The following is a 22,652-nucleotide window of genomic DNA, read 5'->3' on the forward strand; positions in this document are numbered from 1 at the left end:
TTTGTCACCTCATATTACAAAAGGATGATGATGAGGCCCAAGGGGATCAGGTGACATGCTCACGGTCATGCTGGTCACAGGAGCCACCAACATCATGCCACTGGCTCCCCACTGAGCACCCGCTCTCTGCTAGTGGCTTCCCTTCACGCCTGTGTCTTGCCTCCTAGGCCAGGGTGCTTTTCATTTCAGTTTGCTTTGTGCTCCATTTGTTTTGTGAATAAAAGAACCACCCCCAAGCCCCACAGCATCCCTCCCACCAGCCAGCTGTTTACAGTGTGCACAGGTGGCCACAAGAAAGGTGGGGACGCTTGCAGATAACTCATTATAAACCAGCCCCAGGCCTGGGTGGGGAGGCCTTTTGGCCAGTAGTGACTCATCCTTACAGAGGAATAAGAACACGAACATGTACCGAGCACCTTTGCTGTCTGGATGCTTGGGTGAGCTACTTGGACTACTTCATGATTTCATTCTGTTCTCTCTCCACTCTGTGTCATTATCCCTAATAACAGAGGAGGTAGCCAGGCTAAGGGGGCCATGTCTTCTTGGCTTAACCTTTTGCCTTTGGCCATAATGATAGACCATTCCATTATGCCTCAGTTTCCCATCTATAAAATGGGGATCATACAGTCTACTTCGATTGTCACAAGATGCACAATAGCCCCTTATCACATTGGGTACTTAGTCTCACTCCCAGGTGTTTCACAATGGTCAGAGTGAAGAAAAATTCATGGAAACCCTATGAGACACATCTTAAATGGTGGTCCTCAGCAAAATATTAAAGTCGAAGCCTGTGAAGCCAGCCCATCCCGTGGGTGCTTGATAGAAATGCAAGACCTCAGGCCCTAGCCCCACATACTGAATCAAACTCCACACTTTGATCATGATCCCCAATGATTTGTGTCCATAAAGAGGTGTTGTTCCAGAACAGGGGCTAACAAGCTTTATCTGTAGGGGCCCAAGAATAAATATCTGAGGCTTTGCAGACACACGGTCTCTGTTGCAACTACTCAGCAATGCCACTGCAACCTGAGAGCAAGTGTGGCCATGGACCCTGCATAAAGGAAGGAGTGTGGCTATGTTTCCAAAGAAACCCTGATGCAAAAGCAGGTGGAGGCTGGCTTCAGCACCTAGGCTGTGGTACAGACCCCTAGCCCAGAGGCCTGGCTCTGTGGCTCAGTGTTTTCAGATCGTAGCACCAGGTCTCACAGAGCAGGAGGGCTTAGGTGGGAAGCACTCAGAGCCCCTATGTCAGCCAGGCAGCAAGCCCTTCATTGGTTTAGTTGTCAGCTCTCATCCAAAGGATCTTCTTAGTGGCCAGGTCAGTTTGAAAGGCTCAGCTGCAGGTGATGGTGGCGTTGTCTGCAGGCAGCCAGGTCCTGTGCTGCTCCTGAGGCTTGCCTTTCTCTAGAGGACAAGAAGGAGAAGAACCCCTTGAAGCACACGGAGGTGTTCTGCTCCATCACCTCCCGCTCCCTCCTCTCCCCGAGCTATTACCACAGCTTCGGAGTCACGGAGAACTACGTCATTTTCCTCGAGCAGCCTTTCAAGCTGGATATCCTCAAAATGTCAACTGCGTACATCCGGGGAGTGAACTGGGCTTCCTGCATGGCTTTCCACAAGGAAGACAAGGTAAGGCCTGGCTGGGACCCCCCAGCCCCACTGGGCCAGGAGACCCCTCAACACAAGGACGGCCAGAATGAGGTATCCTGGGAAGCAGACTGAGATGGAGGTTGGCATGCAGGAGGTTTCTTAGGGAGGGAGTAATGAGCTACCATCCAGTCTCCCCAGAGGCATCATCCAAACTTCCAGAGGGCTCTGAAGCTGGATGGTCCTGCAGAGTTGTCCCAGGTTAGGGCAAGGGGGCCGGGGCCCCAAGTCAATGAGTCAGGGGAGCAGACTGTCCCTGTCAGAAGAGCGAGTGACCTTGGGCAAGCCAGCTCTCATCAGCCAGGCAGTCTACACCAGCCCAGCAGCCAAGGGCTACTCATCAGTGCTGACCTATATCTGGGCTTCTTGCAGCTTCCACCATGGGCCTTGTCCATGGACAAGGCCCTTCCAGCATCCTGGCAGCCACTGGTAATGTCAGGGAAGAGGTTCTATATATGATTTAGACATCATAATGACAGAACATTCACCAGATAGTACAGCCAAACATCTTCAGGCACACCTGAGTGCTCAAAGTGTGGAGGTGTGCATATGTGTGTGTGCCTGCCTGTGTACATGCATGCTTGTATATTCAGGGGTGTGTGTATGTGCACATATGTATGTGTATGGATATATCTATTCATGGATATGTGTATGTGTTACTTCCTGTTGAAATGAGTAAATTTTTACGTGTGATAAATATCAGGTAATTCTTAATGTCCTCTATTCAAACAATACACAAGTAGAGAAAGTAACATGTCAAGTCCCCTCTCCTCTCCCTTGCTGCTGCCAATCCACTCTCCAGAGGTAACCACCACTACACAACTTTAAGACCTGTCCTTCTCAGGGAGGAGAGTGAGGTCCCTCCTCTGCTCAGAACATTCTAGTGATTTCTCATCTTCCTCAGGATAAGTTCCAAAGGCTTCACTAACCAGCCTGCAAATCCTCACAGGCCCATATCCCAACCACTGGCTCCCTGCTCACTCAGCCTCCTCTTGGGCCTCCTGTATCTCAAACCAGCCTAACATGTTCCTGCCTTGGGGCCTTTGCATTTTCTGTCCCTTCCACCTGGAATGTTCTTTCCCAGAAGTCTTCCTCCCTCTATTAATCCAGGTCTCAGCTAAAATATCCAGATCCTTGAGGCCTTCTGTGATGAACCATTCTCTAACAGACCCTGCTGTAGGCTTCTCCATCCCCTACCTGACTTCATTTTTCTCAGTAATGTTCATTGTCCAAGGCACATTATTTGATTACTGCTGGCCTCTCCCCCACTGAACTATAAGTTCCATGAAACCAGGGGCTTGGTTCTATTCTGTATTTCCCGGAAAAGTGTTCCTGAAATGAACACACTGGAATGAATGCACTGGGACAAGGGGGCCAGCAGGGAAGCCAGCTATAGCTGGTTTTGCTCTTTGGCCCCTGGAGATCCCTTGGCCCTCAGAGAATCCCACAGTGAGAAGACCCGGCTGCCAGGAGGAGGGCAGAAAGCCCTGGGAAGGATTTTGGAATGCATTTAGAAGAGAGATTTCTGAAAAGTTCCTGCACCTGACTCAGGGATTGGGATCACAGAGAAGCAACCTGCCCATCGCCCACCCCCCACACTGTCAAAGCCTTCCTCCTCTGCATTCCCACTTAGCATTCAAAACTGGATTCTGGGGAAGGAGAGAAAGAGGCACATGAGCTGGGAGGTGACGGCCACAGAACAGCCTGGAGAGTCCCTCCCTGGCTTTCAGAAGGAGGGTGGTTAGGCCAGAAATGCCAAAAGAAAGAACCCCCACACATACCTTGAATTAGGCAACTGGGGTTGCAGATATGGCTAATTACCACCCAGAGTGATACTGCCTTGTGACACCCAGAGGTGTGTGCAGATACCCATGTGGGCTCCTTAGCTAGAACAGGTCTTTGCACCCTAGAGCCTCCAGTATAAGGGAGGTTGCCATGACAACTGCATCCTGGCAAACCAGGCAGCAGGTGGAGGTCAGGAGAGGGTCCCAGAAGGGCTGGTGTGGTTTTAGGGTTTTAGGGGTTCCAGCTGTGGCTAGAGCCCAAGGAGGGCTAGAACACTGGTCAGTTCTTCCCGACTTGGCCATTGCCAGGGAGCTAGTTTGTCATGGCCCACCTTGAGTCACAGTCAAGTGAAGGGGGTAGAGGGACAGTGTACTCTCCAGAGTCTCCCCCACTCTCTGTCCTCCTGGTGATGCAGAGGCCCCAGCAGCAGAGCTTCCCTCTGCTCCATCTGACGGAGACGATCGGGACATGCACCAGCTGGCAGCTCCCATTTTCTTAGCCTCGCTCAGCTGGAGCTCTGGGGGAGGGGGATGCTCCAGGGTCACTAGCTGGTGGAGGGCAGGGCTAGGTCTTGACTTGTGCCCAATGCTATAGTGCCAGGCTGCTGAGGGAAAGCTGACCCCTTGGTGGGCATCTTCTTTCAGACTTATATTCACATCATCGACCAAAGGACCAGGAAACCTGTGCCCACCAAGTTTTACACGGACCCCATGGTGGTCTTTCATCACGTCAATGCCTACGAGGAGGATGGCTGCCTTCTCTTTGACGTCATTGCCTACGAGGACAGCAGCCTTTACCAGCTCTTCTACTTGGCCAACCTGAACCAGGACTTTGAGGAGAACTCAAGGCTAACCTCCATCCCCACCCTCAGGAGGTTTGCTGTGCCTCTCAATGTGGACAAGGTAATGGCTTGGAAGGGGACCCATTTCATTCCTGGGGAGCCATGAGCCTTCGTGGGAGGGACTTTGGCACTCATTTAATTGACCTTGAAATCCAAAGTGAGCTGTTCTTAAAGACAAAACATTTTTTCATTGTTTTTCCAAAAGTGCTGCATATTCATCATAGAAACCTAAGAAAATAGAGATTAGGTAAAAAGGAAAAAAACCCATGAACCTATTATGGATATATTTATATTACCTCCAACATCTCTCTCTGTAGGTAGACAGACATATTGATACACATATTGATGTATCTGTATATATGTATATATAATACGTATTATATATTATTAATATATACTATTAATACATATCTCAATAAAGCTGTTAAAAATTCTGTGTAATATAACTTCTCTAAAACTTAGAAATATATATGTATATTTTATATATTGCTTAATTTCAGAGAAGGAAGTCACAGAATTCCTCGCAGCTTTATTGAGGCATAATTTCATATACCATACATTTAAAGTGCATCATTTCAGTTGCTTTTAGTAACTTCGCAGAGTTGTGCCACCAACTGGATTTTAAAACCTTTTTTTTGCCCCAGCAAGAAACCTTGTGCCCTTCCACCAACCCCCTCTGCCCTCCACCCCTCGAGCCCCAGCACCGATCCACTTCCCATCTCGAGGACCTGCCTGTTCCAGACACATCACACACGTGGAGACACGCGCAGGGCGGTTTCCCACGGTGGCCACCCTCCCTCTGCCTCGTGTTTCCAAGGTCTGTTTCTGCCACAGCGTGTGGCAGCCCTTACTTCCTTTTCATGGCAGAATATGCAAATGCTTTTTTTCAGTTATGTGTATATCTAAACATCTCTCCATGACCTCCAATATTGTTCTCCAACATCATTTTAGATATTTGTCTGATGGTCTCCACCAGGATTCGTAACTACTCGCTTACCTAATGCCTTCCTGTTGATTAGTTCCCTTCCTGCATTAAAAATGACCAGTAGGCCAGATATTATCCTCAATTAGGGTGATGCTACCAAGGCTCCAGGCTTGATTTTGGAGGCTACAGAGATTTCTGGCTCCAGAACTCACTGACTTCATGACTTAATTAATTTAAATGAAAGCAAATTCAATTCAACTCAATTTTGATGGCTCCTATTTACTAAATGCACTCTATGTGCCAGGTACTTTGCTAAGCATTTTATTTTCCTTGCCTCACTTAACGATCAGAACAACCTATGGGAGAGGTCCTCATGTTAGCCTCATTTTACAAAGAAACTGAGACTCAGAGAGGTTAAGGAATATGCCCAAGGTCACACAGCCTCCAGGGGCAGAGCCATGATTAGCCCCTGCAACAGCCTACCTTCCAACCGCACTTGTAGCTGGTGTGAAGGTACAACTCTACCATCCTCCCCAGCAGGCCTAACTCCTGGAAGGAGCCCACAGAGATCATCCTGACCCCTCTCGGGGTTTTGCAGGTCTCGGGAATGGAGGACTCTGCTCCAGAAGGCCCAGGGAGCCTTCCCCCAGTCTCACTGCTGGGCTCCTCGATGCAGAAGCTCAGGCACGCTCCCACTCAGTAAGCAGGGCTCTGCATGTGCACCCAGGTTTGTCTGGCTCTGGAGTCAGGGTTCTTTCCTATCTTCCTGGCATTTCCCCACCTGCAGTCATAGATGTAGCTCTGTCATAATTTTCACCATATCTCCTATCACCTCAATTTAACATTCACAAAGTCATGTTTTGTTCAAACCATCTCACTCTTGAAAGGAAACCTGTCACCGGCCAGTGGAAAGCTAGCATTGCTTGTTGCAAATAGAAGACAAGCACGGGCATAAGGCATGGGCATAAAGCACTGAAGCTCCAGCCAGATATTCTTGCTTTTCAAGACTTAATCTCATTGTTAAAAAGAAAGTTCTAAAACTATGAGGTGTTAAAGACATAGTGGCACCTCACTGAGACTCTCCTCGACCCAACCAGGAAGACTGGAAGAGAAAAGGGAATGAACTTTCTCCCCTCGTAGTTCAGGGCTGCTGAATGAACAGCCACATTCCATGAAGTCATCACATGGGCCCCTGCCCTCTGCGGCCTGTGCTCTGGGCGGCACCACAATGCCATGCAGTGCCATGCTTGGTCTCCTGGTTCCAGGAAGCAGTGGGAGGCAGGGGGAGGGGGGGTGGTGTCACAGAGCACACAGGTGGCAAGTCCCAAGGCCTGGCCCTGCCTTACGCAGACCTCAGCCTGGGGATGAAACAGAGAGGAAACGCTTCCTCCCACTGCCCACACACCGAGGGATTTTATAACCTTTTATCGTGCTTGAAAAATGATTTGCTTCCTTGGAACCAAGCTAAGATGTTTTGCACGTATATTTTGAAAAGCTGCCATGTGAGCCACCTACTGCTTTGAAACTAGCAAAGAAGTGTGAGCCCTGGGAAGAGTAGCTCTGGCCACGCTTTTTAATTGCCATTTATTATCCCTTAAAAAGTCTTCTTGCTTCACTTTCAAGTTGCCCTGGCTGCATATGAAATCAAAAAGTTGAGCAGATGGACATGGTGGACATGTCCGGATCTGGCACCTCTAATTCCGTCCTATCCAAGGCTTTTCAGGACAGACTGTGGGAGACACCACCTTTCTCTGGCACACATCAGTCTAGGGCCTTCACATGTCACTGTCCCTCTGCCTGTAACCCTGTCCTCTTCCCATCGGGCCTCCACTGCAGTCTTGCCTGCAGGTTGGACTCACCTGGGGGCTTTGAGACCACACCTGGGCTAGGTCCTGGGACGTGGGGTGGGGAGGAGGGTGGGGAGGGAAAAGCAGGGTCTCAGCCCCCAGGGGCTTCTAATTTGCAGCCAGTCTAGCAAATTCCTGCTCACTCTTCAGATGTCAGGATCATCACTGTCTTTAGTGAAGTTTGTATGCTGTGCTCTGCCCCTGCAGCTCCTTGCTGAACATTTATCCCAGGTAAAGGAGCTTGTTAGTCACCTGCCCTGGGAAAGCTTTGAGAGGGCCAGAGCCATTGGTCTTGTCAGCCATTTATCCCCTGTGCCTGTCACAGGGCAAGCTTGTAACTACTTTAAATCAATGAACGAGTGACAGGTGAGTGAGAAATGTGTGAAGTGGGGGGTCTCTAAAAGGACACGGGTGTTTCTTTAGCATTTGGAACATTTCCCACGTGGAAGGAATGTGCAATGAAGTATATTTAAGAGTCTGGGACCTCCCAGCTGCCCCAGATTCTTTTGTGTTCTGGCCAGCTAGGGTCAAAGGAAGGTGGGGCCCCTTGGCACCCTCGGCCTGCTTATGTTGGGTGGCTCAGGGTTGTCTAAGGCGGAGCTGGGCTGGGAGGGGCGTGGACAAGTACAGACAGTTCAGGCGGCCGCCCTGCCCTCGTCCTGCAGGGCTCGGAGCCCTGCCTCCAGGTGGGTTCGTAAGCACTGGCCTTCCCTTCCGACAGCTACGTATGCACAAGGTGCCATCAGGGAAGGCGGCTTTGTGGACTTAGAAGGAGCGGTTTCAACCGGCTGAGTAGATTTGGTTTTTGTCTTGACCCCAAGTGCAAAAACAAAGGTTCAGTAATAAAAAAAGCTGCCATTTACTGAGTGCTCAGTATGTACCAGGCCCTGTGTTAGATGCCTTTTTTCCTCTTAGACCCCAGCAAGAGGGGCCACTGCTCTGGACCTGGCATTGGGGGGAGAGGGGATGGCCTGATCAGGCTTTCTCTGGCAGTGTCCCTTCCTCAGAGGAGTCCATAGGGCTCGAGGGGCTGTGCCCACCCAGAGAGGGGCCTTCCCCTGCCCCAACCATGAACCAGCTACCTGCGGTCCCTGGATACCCGGCCCAAATAGCCCCAAGACTGCTCCCAGCACCTGCCTCTCTCATCCTGAGAGCAGGCTGTGCCACTGGTGTACTGGCCTCAGACCCATGAGGTGGCCAGGGTTGGCAATTGCCTCAGTCATGCTGGCTGGGGTATCTGTGCAGTGAGAGAAAAGAGGGCAGAGACAAAGAAGGCCAGGCCCAGAGGCTGATCCTCATTCTGCCAATTCCAGCTCAGAACTCCAAGGAGTCCTAGAATTCACACATCCTTCCAGACCAGCCTTGTGCAAAAGAATCCGCTGCAATGACGAAACATTATCTAATGCAGTAGCCACTAGCCACGTGTGCCATTGAAATGTGGCCAATGCAGCTGAGGAACTGGATGTTTAATTGTACTTAATTTTTAAGTTAAGTGTAAATAGCCACATGTGGTCGGTGGTTGCCATACTGGACAGCACGGTTCCACATTAGGAAGGTCTATGTATTTGCTCAATGTATTTAGACATAGGGTTGGTGGGTCTCCACTCTTGTCTTGGGTCCTGCAAATTTTAGGAACTGTTAATGCTTTCCATGCTTCTCACGGGATTAGTAGGACACTCCTCTGAGTTGCTTATTATCCTCATGACTACAGATGAGAGAGAAAGTAACTTGCCCAACATCGCAGGAACATCTGTGGGATTTGAGCTGGGATTTGAATGCAGGTCTGTCTGGGCCCAAGTTACTAACTACGATGTATCTGACCCTCAACACAGTGTTTTTATAACTATTATTTCATTGTAACTATAGCCCTTAGACACAGGTCAAAGCATCCCCACTTATGGTCACTACCTGTCAAAAAGTTATGAGTCGCCCTCATATTTTATAAATGAGGAAACAGGCTCAAGGAAGGCTTGGGGATGAGGGTGGGGAGAGGCTGCTCAAGTTCACATAGAAACCCCTCGAGTCAGGTTTCACATGCAGGGCTTCTGAACCCCAAAGCCAATGTTTCAGGGAATTATCGAGATGGCTGCTTCTCCCAGGATTTCAAGGTAAACCTGTAGGATTTTGTTGACTTTGGGCTGGAAAGCTCTTTCAATGCTGAGCATGCTGGCCACCAAAAGTAGCCGAGTCATGTTCATTACTGCTGTGGAAAAATTCAGTTTATCCCTCAACCAGTCTGACCAGTTTTAGGCTGGAATTAAAAGACGTCTCTGCAGACATACTCCCTGAGACACAAGCCCAGGGCATGCACAACAGGCCTGTTGCTGTCACGTGACTTAGCAAGCACTGAGCAGAGCCTCCCCAGTGTGTGGTGTGGTGCAGGTGGAGGCCTTCAGACCTTCTGTTTACAAGACCCCACCGATGTGCTGGGTGTCAGGTGACTTTTGCATGCCTTTCATCTCATTTAATTCCTACAACTACCCTGTACAGTACATGTTTTGCACCTTGACAGTGGAAGGAAAACTAATTGAATCATGTATTCACTCATTCATCCAGCAGTTACTTCCTGGGAGCTATGTGCCATGCATTGAACAAAATCTGGTTCCAGTCTTCAAGAGGAAGACAACATGAAGGAAGCAGCTCCATGCAGGAGATAATTACAGCTCAGGACAAATGCCTCAGAGACACTGTAGATGCAGTTAGGGAAGGGGTTATTTGGGCAAAGACCTACAGGATGGGAACAGGCCAGCCCCAGGGCCTTTGTACCTGCTTTGCCCTCTGCCTGCAATGCTCTTGCTTCTAAGCAAAAGAACTCTGATGCAAAGGGCCTAGACTCTCCTTTCCTTTGTGTGGCCTTGGGCAAGTCACTTTCCTTCTCTGGGCTTTGTTTTACTCTTCTGTCACTTGAGTTGAACTAAACAAATCTCAAAGGGCCCCTGCAGTTCAACTGCTAGGATGCAGCAAATTCACCCTCTTTCCCAGCAAAAAGCTGCTGTCATTCAAATAGGTTTCCTTTATTTTTTTTAAGATTTTATTTATTTATTCATGAGAGACACAGAGAGAGAGAGGCAGGCTCCATGCAGGGAGCCTGATGTGGGACTCGATCCCGGGTCTCCAGGATCATGCCTAGGGATGAAGCGGCTCTAAACTGCTGAGCCACCCAGGCTGCCTGATGCTGTCATTCAAATAGGTTTCCTTTTTTTTTTTTTTTTTTAAGATTTTATTTATTTATTTGACAGAGAGTGTGCACAGACACACAAGCAAAGGAGAGTGGAAGGTGAAGGGAGAAGGAGAAGCAGGACCCTGGAATCATGACCTGAGCCAAAGGCAGACGCTTCACTGACTGAGCCACCCAGGTGCCCCTGAATAGGTATCTTTTAATGATAAAATCCTTTTTTGGAAAATTTGGAAAGTAGAGAAGAGTTTAAATGAGAAGAAGTCAGCTATAACAATAATTCTCACCCTGTAAACTCCATGAAAACAGGGACTCGGTCTTATTTCTCCTCCTTCATTGCCTAACCTGCACTCCCCTCAGTGGTAGTAACATAATAAAAAAATAATAAAAACGATGTAGGGGCACCTGGGGGGTGCAGTCAATTAAGTGTATGACTCTTGGTTTTGGCTCAGGTCATGATCTCAGGGTCGTGAGATTGAGCCCTTTGTTGGGCTCCTCACTGAGCACGGGGTCTGCTTGAGATTTTCCATCTCCCTCTGCCCCTCCCACTTGCATGCACACCACTTGCATGCACATCCGCTCTCTCTCAAATCTTTAAAAACATTTTCAACTGCAGCTAACATTTATTTAGTACTGATTGTTAATCAGGCCCTCTTGTAAACCATTTGTATGGATTATTTATTCTGCACAATACTTTGGAGACGCATATACTCTTTGCATGAGGCATCTACTATACCTTACACAGATGAGGCCACAGAACTTCAGCATTACTAAGTCACTTGCTCGAAGCCCCATAGCTGGAAACAGGGAGCAATAGAAGCCCAATAAATGTTTAATCAATTGTTTTAAGTCCCTCTCCTGGATTACAATGACGATGGTAAGGCCCTGAACAAAGCCTGTAAGTTGAAACCAAGGTATGCCCTCCCTAGACCTTTCACTCCAAGCAGTTATTTATTGCCTGTCTTCATTTCAGCAATGGTACATTTTCATAGGAGAAAATCCCGAAAATACAGATGAACACAGAAAAAAAAGTCCCCATAATCCCACTGCCTGCTGTCTTGTTAATAACTGGTGTATTTCCCTTAGGCTCTTTTAGGTGTAAGTTTTTATTTTTTGTTTTTTTGTTGTTGTTGTTGTTGTTGTTTTTTAGCCTGATTGAGCTCAGACAGCATATGCAATTTACTGCTTTTCTCAGGATTCTATCATGAGCATTTCCCATGTCATTATGAACTCTTCATAAACATCCCTTTAATGACTGATGCAGCCTTATACAGGTGAATCAGCCAGTATTTAAAAAGTGAGAACCTACCAGTACATTAATTTCACCTGTGAAAGATAAGCTAGGCGAAAAGAGCCAGGAGTTTAGAGACCCCCACCCCCATCCTACCACCATAGCTATGCTGTCTCTGAGAATAAGAGTAAAAAATACCGACAATATGCTGGCTGCTTCCTGTGGCTCACGTGAGGCCAGAACAAGATGACATCCACCGAAGCACTTTTTATAACATATTCAGTAAAGCAAGTGTCTGCTCTGGATAACCAGTTTTCGATTTTTTTTTTTTAACTGATTCAGAATGCAGAGGTGGGCTCAAATCTAATCAAACTGGCATCTACAACAGCAAGAGCCCTGAAGGAAAAGGATGACCAAGTCTACTGCCAGCCGGAGTTGCTTTATGAAGGTAAAATTCATCCTCTTTCTATGCATAGGGGAAAGGAGAGAAAATGAGTGAGAAAAATCAGAGAGGGTGACAAAACAGAGACTCCTAACTCTGGGAAATGAACAAGGGGTAGTGGAAGGGGAGGTGGGCAGGGGATTGGGTGACTAGGTGACAGGCACGGAGGGGGGCACTTGACAGGATGAGCACTGGGTGATATGCTATATGTTGGCAAATCGAACTCCAATAAAAGAATATACAAAAATAAAAAATAAAAAAATATATAGTAGATGCTTAGGGAAGAGGCAGGCTTTTGTGAATTCCCGAGGCCTCTCTGTACCTCCTTCTGATGCAGAGGAGCTGCATGCAGACAAGGGACAAACAGGAAGGCTCTTGCGGTGCCCCAGTGGAAAGCATTTGGGGACAGTTCTCTTTCATAGATCTTCGAACACCTCCCAGAAAGGCACTCAGCCAGAGGGTGGCCAGGGGTGGGGATGGTCATTGGATCGGGTGACTTTCATGGCTGGCCTCTATAAACACTCTGATTTATTGAATGCTCACTTACTGAACAGGGACAGTGTGTTTGCATTTCTATTTCTACACTTTCAGAATATCCTACAGAATAGAAGCCATCAGCCCCATTTTACAGAGGAGGAGATGGCTTGGAAAGGTGTGCCCCCCACAGAATGTAAACCCCTCCAATAAAAGTTGCACCCATGAGAGCAGGGCTTCTCAACCTGTGCACCCCTGATATTTGGGGTTTGGGTCATGCTTTGTGCCGGGGGTCATCCTGGGCACTGTAGGATATTGATCAGCATCCCTGGCCTTGATCCACCAGATGCCTGTAGCACCGACACCCTGAATTGGAACAGCCAAAAACCTGTCCAGACATTGCCAGTGTCTGGTGGGGGCACCATCACCCTGATGGAGAACCACTGCCCTAGAATATAAGCCTGTGAGGCAGGGACCATGTTTCTGTGCTCGGTGTTATCACTAGTATGTGACAGAAGTATGGCTAAGAGGGGTCTCTGCTCAACACAGGTGTGGAATGAATGGGCTGTCCAGGACACTCAGCCAGAGGGTGGCCAGGCATGGCTCTGCTTTGCTCCCCATGTTGGCTGCCCCATGCCAGGTTCAGGCATCTGGAAGGACACCATCCTAGAGACTTTGTTGGACAACCCCAGATTTGCCCATAAGAACCACGCTGTACAACAGAATCTGTGGCACCCCAGGCACTGGGAGTCTTTACAAGTGAATATATAGATCTTGGCCTTAGTTCTTAAGGGATCAACTTGCATCCCCACTCACCTGGCACATTGTGTGGGTAGATGGAAGCTTAAAACATTATGGTCTTTTTCGTATCTGAGGAGACTTCTTGCTTATTGTGGCAGTCTTGGGCAGTGCTGAAAAGCATGGCAATAGGTAAATCCCTCGGAATTCCTCCACCCCTGGCAACTCTTTGGAAATACGCATCATCTTTCTGTAGTGTATGGGTTGCTTGGCATGTGTCAGGTCCTCTTCTAGAGCTTCCCAGACCTCACCCTGTTATCTTTGGACATTAGATGAGTTTGCTCCAAGGGCCTGGCCCATAGAGAGAGTCCAGCACAAGGTAAAAGTTGTGGGAGAACTTCTCTGGGAGGCAGGTGTCAGCATGTGTCATTTTTGTTTTAGAGCTGAGGACAGCAAAGCTGAAGATAATACCATAACTTTCCCAAAGACAGGGAGCAGAGCCAGGATCTGAATGCATGTCTCTTAGACTCAAAAACCCTTAACCTCTGCATTTATAGTTTTACAAAATGTGTATGTACCATACCATCTTGAATATTCTGAAAAGGCTTCTTCCACTTAATGAATATAGCCTGGGAATTTCCCCATTTCCTGAAGATTCTTCAAGAGCATGGTTTCAGTCGCCTCACAAAATTCGCAGGGATGAATTTTACTATTTTACTTAACCAAGTACCTGAGGCTGGTCATTTACAGGGTGGAGGTAAAGGGGAGGAGGGTGGTCTCCAGACCAGGTTTGAGGCCCAGGAGCACCATGCGAAGTCTCAGACCTACTCTGGAGCCAATTGTGGGCAACTTTTTCTGATTTCAGTATATGGGTGGTCCTTCCTTCTCAAGGTCACTGTGACCTGTCTCTTGGAACTTTCATGATTATTTGTCTGTGGGACTGGACATCTTCTACCTCAATAGGCCATTTCCAGGATGCCTGGGTGGCTCAGCGGTTTAGCATCTGCCTTCAGCTCAGGTCGTGATCCTGGAGTCCCAGGATCGAGTCCAATATCAGGCTCCCTGCATGGGGCCTGGTTCTCTCTCTGCCTATGTCTCTGCCTCTCTCTCTCTCTCTCTCTCTCTGTCTCTCATGAATAAATAAATAGAATCTTAAAAAAAAAAATAGGCCATTCCCCTGCACTTCCCTTGATCCTAATCACCACTCATGCCTTGCATCGTTTTAGGAGGCCTCTGTGTGGCAGATTTTCCATGCCTGCTTCCTCTTTTCTTGGACATTTTCATCAGCAGTTGGCTCTAACTGCCTGAAATATTCCATAAGAGCGGGGGAAGGGGAGTGATTTTCATTTTAGCACTCAGACTTAGAAATTTAATTTGACAAGACAGGCATATATGTATACATGCACATGGACAAAATTTTAAGGTATTTTTTGATTACAAAAGTAATAGGCATAACAAAAATTTATCATAATTTGTACAGTGTACAATATAAATCATAAACTACAAGGAAGTTATTATCCTAGCAATTTTCTCTACATTTGTAACATAGTAGAGATAATTCTGTAACTAGCCTTTTATACTTTGTCTTATGGACACTTTCCCGTGTTATTAAATTTCTTTGTAAACATTAGTTTTACTTAGGTTATTATATGAATTCCCCAGATTTATTTATTCCCCATGGACACCCCTTTCCACAGCTTTAGAAGTTTTTTTCCACACCCTCATACACGTGCATGCACACATGAGTACTTTTTTTAAAAAGAGCTTTAAAAAAATTGCAGTAGCCTCTGATTTTAATCATGCAATTCTTTTTGATTTCTATCTTGGATAATTAAAGATGCTATACACAAAAAACTGGGTCTATCTTTCCTTGCTCCTGAACCTTCTAATAGAGCCAGGGTAATTATCAGAGGTTCCCTCCCCCTGCCCTGTTACCAACCTTGATCTAATCCAGGGCCTGAAGCCAGTTCAGGGATCCTGGATTGGGAGCGGTTGTTGTGGACAGGATGCCCAACATAGCATGAAGGCTGGATGCTCCCAGTCCTCAGTGATGGGGGCTTCATCAGCAGTGTCATTCTCTCTCAGGTTTAGAGCTGCCTCGGATTAATTATGCTCACAATGGGAAGCGATACCGCTATGTCTTTGCTGCTGAAGTTCAGTGGAGTCCCATCCCAACCAAGGTACCGATCCCTATGTGACTTGGGCTGGTGCTCCCTACAATGACTGTGTCTGCCTGCAAAGCTGAACCCTAGGTTCTCAGACTGGTGACCTTGATCAGAAAAGGGAGGTCCCTTTGGAGCATATCAGAGAGTGAAGTCCAGTTGGGACAGTATACAATGGAAGCAATGATGAGTCATCCAAGAGAGGCAGCCATACCTGATGGACGGAAGCTCAGCAAAGAAGTCACAGCTGTAGTTTATCCATTGATTTCTTTATTCAATACATTTTATTGAGCACTGACCATGTGCTACAACATGGCAGCAGTGAGGCTAGGAAGTGAACAGAGTGATCCCAGTCCCTGCCCTGAAGGAACTCACCCTTTCAAGCAGAGGGCTGAAACTTGAAGCATTTATTTTGTTACTTGTTACTATTTGTTGGACACTTACTGTATCCCAGGGACTATGCTGAGTATACAGACATCACTTGTCTTTAATGTTTTCATTTTTAATAATAAATGGAATATCTTTTCTCAAAAATGCAAGCAGTGCAGAAATGTACAAAGCAAAAAATTAAGGTTCACACACACACATAAATACAGGCACACACACACACACACACCCAAGCCACTCCCCACTAATCTCACATCCTAAGGGGAAAAAGGTCTATTAAGGATTAAGAGAAATCCAGGGACTTGCACTTTTAAAACAACAAAAGGATAGTATTACACTTTAAATGTTTGCATCGAATACATTAGTTTATGTAACACATATAAAAATTGCAACGTAGCTCCAAATACTAGATAAATTCAGGATTTTTATTTTTAAAACTTCAGTATGTAGTGTCAGTTATGGGGGGGGGGATGGACAGGAGGACCTTTGCTTAAAGATGGAGGAGGAAGAAGCTAGCTGCTTTCATTTCTGCCTCTGATCCTAAGTAGATGTCACTTGGAGTCTACACTGGAGGGGCTTAATCCTCTGTTTGTGGGCATTGATGTCATCTGTTCCCAGGGAATGAGCCTGCTTTCCAACAGGTCACTCATGTGTCTCTCCTCTTTGGATGTATAGATACTGAAATATGATGTTCTCACAAAGTCATCCTTAAAATGGGGACAGGAACACTGCTGGCCAGCAGAACCCCTGTTTGTACCCACACCAGGTGCCAAGGACGAGGATGATGGTAAGACTCCAGGAAAGGGAGCCTGCCTGCTGCGCTCTAATTGCAATCACCCCTCAAACAGAGACATCATTTGGGGGGCAATGACCTCCCTCCACGACCCCCACAGCACATAGCTGGTGGAACCAGGCTTTGAAACCCAGGTCTGTCCAAGTCCAAAGCTGTGAGGTTAAGGAGTCCCTCAAAGCACCCTCACTTCTGACACCAACTACAAGTTGAGCAGCCCCAAGACCACCCTGGGTTTTGACAGAGGGATGCACAGAACACACTAAAAACTACTGTTACTCATGGTTACGGTTTATCAAGTGAAAGGATGCAGATTGAAAGAAAAGATGCTCATGGGACAGAATCCAGGAGAATTGTGTGCATGGAGTATCTGGTTGTCCCTGGAGGTCATGGCCCACCCCAACTCCTTCAACAATATCCATGCGGTATCACCAACCAAGGAAGTCCTCCAAGCCAGGAAGGCAGAGCTTTTTAGGGGCTTGGTCATGTAGACATGGTTGGTTGGCCATGTGGCTGACCTTCAGCCTTCAGCCTCTCTGGAGGTCAAACTGACATCTAAATCACTTTGTGAGGACAGATTATCAGGCTGGCCCCAGGTAAATAAAGACACTCTTATGAGGGAGGACAGTATAGGGGCTTAGAGGTCACTTTCCAGGAGCAAAGCTCAGACCTCCCTTTGGGAGACATTAAATTATTCATTACACAAAAGCCCAGTTCCTTTCTACTTTAAAATTCATTGCAATGGCTGGGAGAGAATTCTTAACTATCTCTAAGCATGTGTCTTCTGCATGGAGCACCTGTAAATGCATATACTCCTGGGGATGCTAAGGAGGGCAACTAGAACCATGGGTGGGGCTGCCCCACTGAGCTTGCCAGCTGCTTCCCTCAGTGAGGAGTGGTTTTCTGCCTGGGTCCTGTCTACCTACTGGCCATGTGTGGCGTGGTATGGCACACCAAGCGGGGGACCCCACATTACTGTCACCTCAGAGGTAGGGGATGGGGGGAAGCACCTCCTGCTGAAGCTGGCCTCCCACTGGGCTGGCCAGGGCTTCCCCTACATTCTCTTGTGGGCAGGGAGTAGCAATGTCTTCACCAAAGGAGAGGCTGAGGGAATGATGTCACTTACAAGGCCACACACACCGTGCCTACAGAGTTAGGATTTTAATCTAAGCCAATCACCCTGAGACCCAGGAGGCCTTGGGAGGAAGTTTATGGGCATTTATTTCATTTAATCCTATATCCCTGGAGAGTGAGTTCTTAGAATACATATACACGCGCGCGCACACACACACACACACACACACACACATCCATTTTATAGAGGGGAGGGCTGAGGCTACTAGCGTGCTGCATGTGCATAAAGTGAGTTGGGCTCGTTCAAATGCCATTGAGTGCAGCCAGTCTGAGTTTAGTTAAGTGCCATATATTAGCCTAAATACAGCATCTAAACTGATTCTCTATAATCAGACTTTCTAAATAATAGCCAAATAACCATTCTCCAACATATGCAATACTTTCCAAAAAGCTTTCATTGTTCCCCATGCAAGAGATTCTCTCAGTAACCCTGTGGGGGTAGGGAGGATAATCCCTACTCTGCAGATGAATGGACTAAGGTTGGGAGAGGCAGAGGGACTGGCCCTGGCAGGGCTGGAACCAAGTCTTCTGATTCCTAGTTCCCTGGCCTCTCCCTTCTCACACAGAATCTCAAATTTGTTTTCCTTTTATTTTGATTCCATACTTAAAGAGGACAGGGAGACATAGCTGAGAGACTTAGCCCTCCAGCTAGAGGAAGTTCAAGTGTGCACTTTTACAAAGTGTCTCTCTTTGTTTCCCCAAAGGGATTATCCTATCGGCCATCGTCTCTACTGATCCCCAAAAGCTGCCTTTTCTACTTATTCTGGATGCCAAAAGTTTTACAGAATTAGCCCGTGCATCTATTGATGTAGAGATGCACCTGGATCTCCATGGGCTATTCATCCCGGACACAGACTGCAACACCGGGAAGCAGGCCGCTTCCCAGGAAGAGCGGGACAGGGCTCCGGACTGCCACGCGGCCCCACAGATCTGACTGGGCTGGGGCCTGGGCCCCTCCCTGGGAAGAAGGACTCCAGGCTTGCTTCTTCTCTGGGTGAAGGGGACATCCTTCATTTTGTTTTGCACTTATTCTTTCTGTGGTTGCTTTGAGACGAAGGTATGGAAATAGTGCTTGTCAGTATCTTTTCTTTAACTTATTTTGGCCATAAAAACCTTGTTTAAAAGTGGATCAAATATTTATTGATTAGCTCAAGCACTTCTAAGAAAGCCTTTTTCCCTTATTATAATGACAATGACCAGAAATTGTATTAAGTCATATAATCATCCTTCTTAGAATAAGCAACCACGGAGTTATCAAAGAAGAGACAAGTATTTTTCGCTGCTCTGTCCTGCCACCCCTTCTTTCCCTCTTCCCAGGAGACTAGATTATGCATCTGAGAGTCCTAGCTTTCTCCACTGAGCCCTGTTAGTAAATTATGTGGCCAGGAAGGCAGAGTACTTTGTGGTCATTCCATGCAAGGCATGGCATGATATAAAATAATAAAAACTTTAAAATCTGTTCCAACCTTATTTAATTTTTACATGGCTTCTTTCCTCTGAAGTTCTTCTAAGGCAATAAAATAGAGCTGGACAGTTTGTAGCCAGCTAGATGCCTCATTGTACAACCACTGGGACAGCAATGGTGTGGGCATTCCCCTTTGCAGGAGGGGGTTAAGGGGCTGGACACTCACTCCTAGCCATGGCTAGGGGGCTAGAATCTAGGATCAAGGCCCAGGGCTGGCATGAGGAGTTCTTGCCTAATGGTGAGAACTAGGGCAGTGAGCCATGCTAGTATCTGTATGGGAAAGTAGGTTCCGCAAGCTGAATGTGCTGCCAGGATGGACCAAGTGTTTTCACAGAGGTGAAAGCAGGTTGGTGGTGGGGATGGCGGAAGTGGGGAATAAGCCACGAAGGGTCTCACATGAGCACTGGGAGCTCCATGGATAGTTGAGTCCCACCTTTAGTCTAATGGGTGCCTGGTTTAGAGACCCAAAGGTAGACTGGATAATTCCAACATGCCCATGTCACAGGGTCAGGGGAGTTGGGAGTCCACCCTTATTCTGCATCTGCCTCCTACCCTAAGTCTGGATTTCCTTCGGTCACCAGTAGGGATCCAATGACATGTCTTGAGGACATGGAATACCCCAGAAGGGGTAGACCTCTGAGTGTGGTCTTGGCTTTTACCCTGTGGCCACCACGAAGCCACACTTAGCTCCCACTCAAATGTAGGCTCCATCAGGTCTGGGAGCTGGGTTTTGTTTTGGGGGTGTTTTTTTTGGACATTTTTATTGGAATAATTATAGATCCATGTACAGTTCTAAGAAATAATACAAAAGAGATCCTGCATGGACTTTACCCGGTTTTCCCAATAGTAGCATTATAGTACAGTATTGCAACCAAGAAGATACTGATATTGATTCAACCCACAGATCTTTTTCACATCTCCCCAGTTTTACTTGCACTCATTGGTGTGTGTGTTTAGCTCTATGTGATTTTATCATGTGTAAGTTCTTGTATCCACCCTCATGGTCAAGATACTGAATAGCATGTCAACACAAGGATTCCGTATGGTGCTTTTTTACCACTATAACAACTTTCTCCCACCATGAACCACCCCTCACCCCATCCCTAAGTCCTGGCAACCACCATTTCTAAAATGTTGCCATTTCAAAATTTTTCTATAAATGGAATCACCAGTATTAGCTTTCGGGGGTTGACTTTTCATAGCAGAACTGCTTGGAGATTCATCCATGTTGTTCTGTGTTGAGTGTTTTTGTTCACTACTGTATCTTCAGTACCTAGAACACCACCTGGTGCATAACAGGCTCTCAATATTCGCTGAGTGAATGCACGAGTGAATTCCTTCAATAAACAGATTGTTGGTTGATAATGTACCACCAAGAAATGGGTATTTCCTAGTGATCTCCTGGGAAGATAAGGAAGACCATTCACATGGAATCCAGTGACAGCACCCAAGAGTCCCCAAGCAGATTCCTCTCCCTGCCATCCACGATCCCTCCCCGCTCTCTTTCCCTGTTGATTCCTCAAATCCTCTCTCCCATCCCAGCATTTCCATTTCACTGTTGGCATATAGATCCCACGCCTCTGACCCCCGGCGATGGCAGAATGAAGAGCATCTTGCTCCCTCTGGGTGTCCCAGCACCTCCAGCCTTCATGAGATCAATTGGAAGGAAATGTCAGCTATGGTGGCCTAAGGAAAATATGATTAAGGTCTGCATGCAGATAGTAGGAGTGGAAAAGCGACAAATGTGACACCTACTCATTACTCTACTTCAGGTATTTGAGAAGAGGGTGGAATCGAACGCTTCCCCACCCCCGTTCTACTCAACTGCAATTGCCAAACAGTATCCAGACCTACTCACGAAAAAGGGTGCAGTTCTGTGAGGAAGAAAAATATGTCTGTGGTTTGTTTACCGTGTTTAAGATGACAGGTGAGATACCAGACTGATGAGGAAGCCTGGCACGCCAAATCTTTCTTTCTCAGTCTCAAAAACACCAAACGTCGATGACAATACCTGATTTATCTTGATCCTTAACTCCGTCGTGTCTCATTACACACAGGCCAGGGTAATCAGCCCCAAATGCCATGGGAGCTAAGACGCATGCGCCTGTCTTGAAGGCACGAGACCTCCGTCTTACCCTCTCTGAGTCTTCCTTGTTATGCTTCATGTGGGTGTGACATGTGACCAGGAAGTGCGACGGGAACAATCAATCACACAGACCTGTTTATTGCTTTCATAAATCCACAGCATTTCACAAGTGCTCTGAGATGTGTCAGGTACTTGGTAAGCCCTCAAACATCTGCTCACCCACTTTTTCCTTCAGAGGTTTTTCTAATTTGATTCCAATTCAGGAATAAACTGGATGTATACTTGGGACAGATCAACTTAGGAAACATCTCAGTGCTTTCGAGCTACATCTGCATTACTGGTTCACACTTGCTTCCTCCCAACCAAAGTCACAGAGCTGACTCCATTGAGAACGTTGCTGGTCCAGGTTAAGTCCAAACATCTTTGATCACTTCTTAAGTTGTTTAAAGACTGTTTGGGCGGTTTTAAAATGGCCAACAGAAGTCTTACCCATGGCAAATCAGGACATGCAGACAGAAGAGTCATTACCATCTTCCTCATCACCCAACAGGGATGAGACCTGTGGCTTCTACCTCAACTTCCTTCTAGGAGTTTGGATCAGCCACCAGGTGCAGACACAGACACATACACACACCTGACTGCACCAGCTGCTGGGCCACGTCAGGAAAGAGTCCCTTGAGGTCAAGCACCAGCGTCTTGGAGGCTTGTCCAGCCTTCTTGGACAAGGTGAGCAGAGAGAGATGTGGAAGCACTGTGTTTGGGCAGGGTGGGGATGAGCCAGTCTTCTTTCCTCTTGGTGATCAGGAAAGGCTTCCCTGGAGGAGTGCATCTTCAAGCGCTGCCTCAGTGTGTGGATCGAGCCCCTGACAAAGTGCTGGTCCTTGCAGGCTGATAGTGTAGCTCAGGAAAAGGATTTGGGGACAGGAGTGGGTTGACTGAACAAAGCAGATGGAGAGTGACTTCCCCAAGAAAGAGCAGTTGAAAGAGTGAGAGAATTAGGTGATTTTTTTTGTCTGATTATAAAAATCATATATATTCATCAAATACCTGGTTACATTAAAAAAGAAATGGGAAAGACACCCATAATCCTACTATCAAGAGAAAACCCCTGAAATCATTCTGGTGGGTTTTTTTTTTTTCAGTATTTAAGATATTTTTGTGCACAGCTTATAGAGTAGCAATTGGTAAGCTACCCACCAGTAACCTACCCCAGTTTATAACTTGCTTCTCTCACTGAACGTACGATACAGGTATTTTCTCAAAGTACTGAATTCTTCTAATGGGAGCACATCATTTCATCTTTGGGACAAGGCATGATGTATACTATCCTACCATTGGATATTTAGGTTGCTTCCAATTTTTTACTATTATAAATAATGCCAGATTAGTAACTTTGCACACACATTTCTAGAGCTTACCCTTCGCCCCTGCTCTATTCAACTGCTTATTATTGCAATTTTCTTTGACTAGATCCCCAACGTGGTATTTCTGAGCTAAAGAGTAGAAAAACAACGTTTGAGGTG

General features: G+C 47.0%; 1 protein-coding gene across 1 annotated transcript in view; it reads left to right on the forward strand.

The window, feature by feature from the left end:
• The window catches only part of BCO1 (beta-carotene oxygenase 1), a 39,829-nt gene extending 20,781 nt beyond the window's left edge, over nt 1-19,048 (forward strand). The window contains exons 6-11 of the mRNA XM_055304780.1: nt 1,409-1,629; nt 4,077-4,334; nt 11,794-11,899; nt 15,191-15,285; nt 16,330-16,441; nt 18,283-19,048. Coding sequence (XP_055160755.1) covers nt 1,409-1,629; nt 4,077-4,334; nt 11,794-11,899; nt 15,191-15,285; nt 16,330-16,441; nt 18,283-18,512 — 1,022 coding nt within the window. The 3' untranslated portion in view covers nt 18,513-19,048. The remainder of the gene's footprint in view (nt 1-1,408; nt 1,630-4,076; nt 4,335-11,793; nt 11,900-15,190; nt 15,286-16,329; nt 16,442-18,282) is intronic.
• The last annotated feature ends 3,604 nt before the right edge of the window (nt 19,049-22,652 follow it).

The sequence above is a fragment of the Nyctereutes procyonoides genome, unplaced genomic scaffold (genome assembly GCF_905146905.1).
Source record: "Nyctereutes procyonoides isolate TBG_1078 unplaced genomic scaffold, NYPRO_anot_genome, whole genome shotgun sequence".
Classification (NCBI taxonomy): domain Eukaryota; kingdom Metazoa; phylum Chordata; class Mammalia; order Carnivora; family Canidae; genus Nyctereutes; species Nyctereutes procyonoides.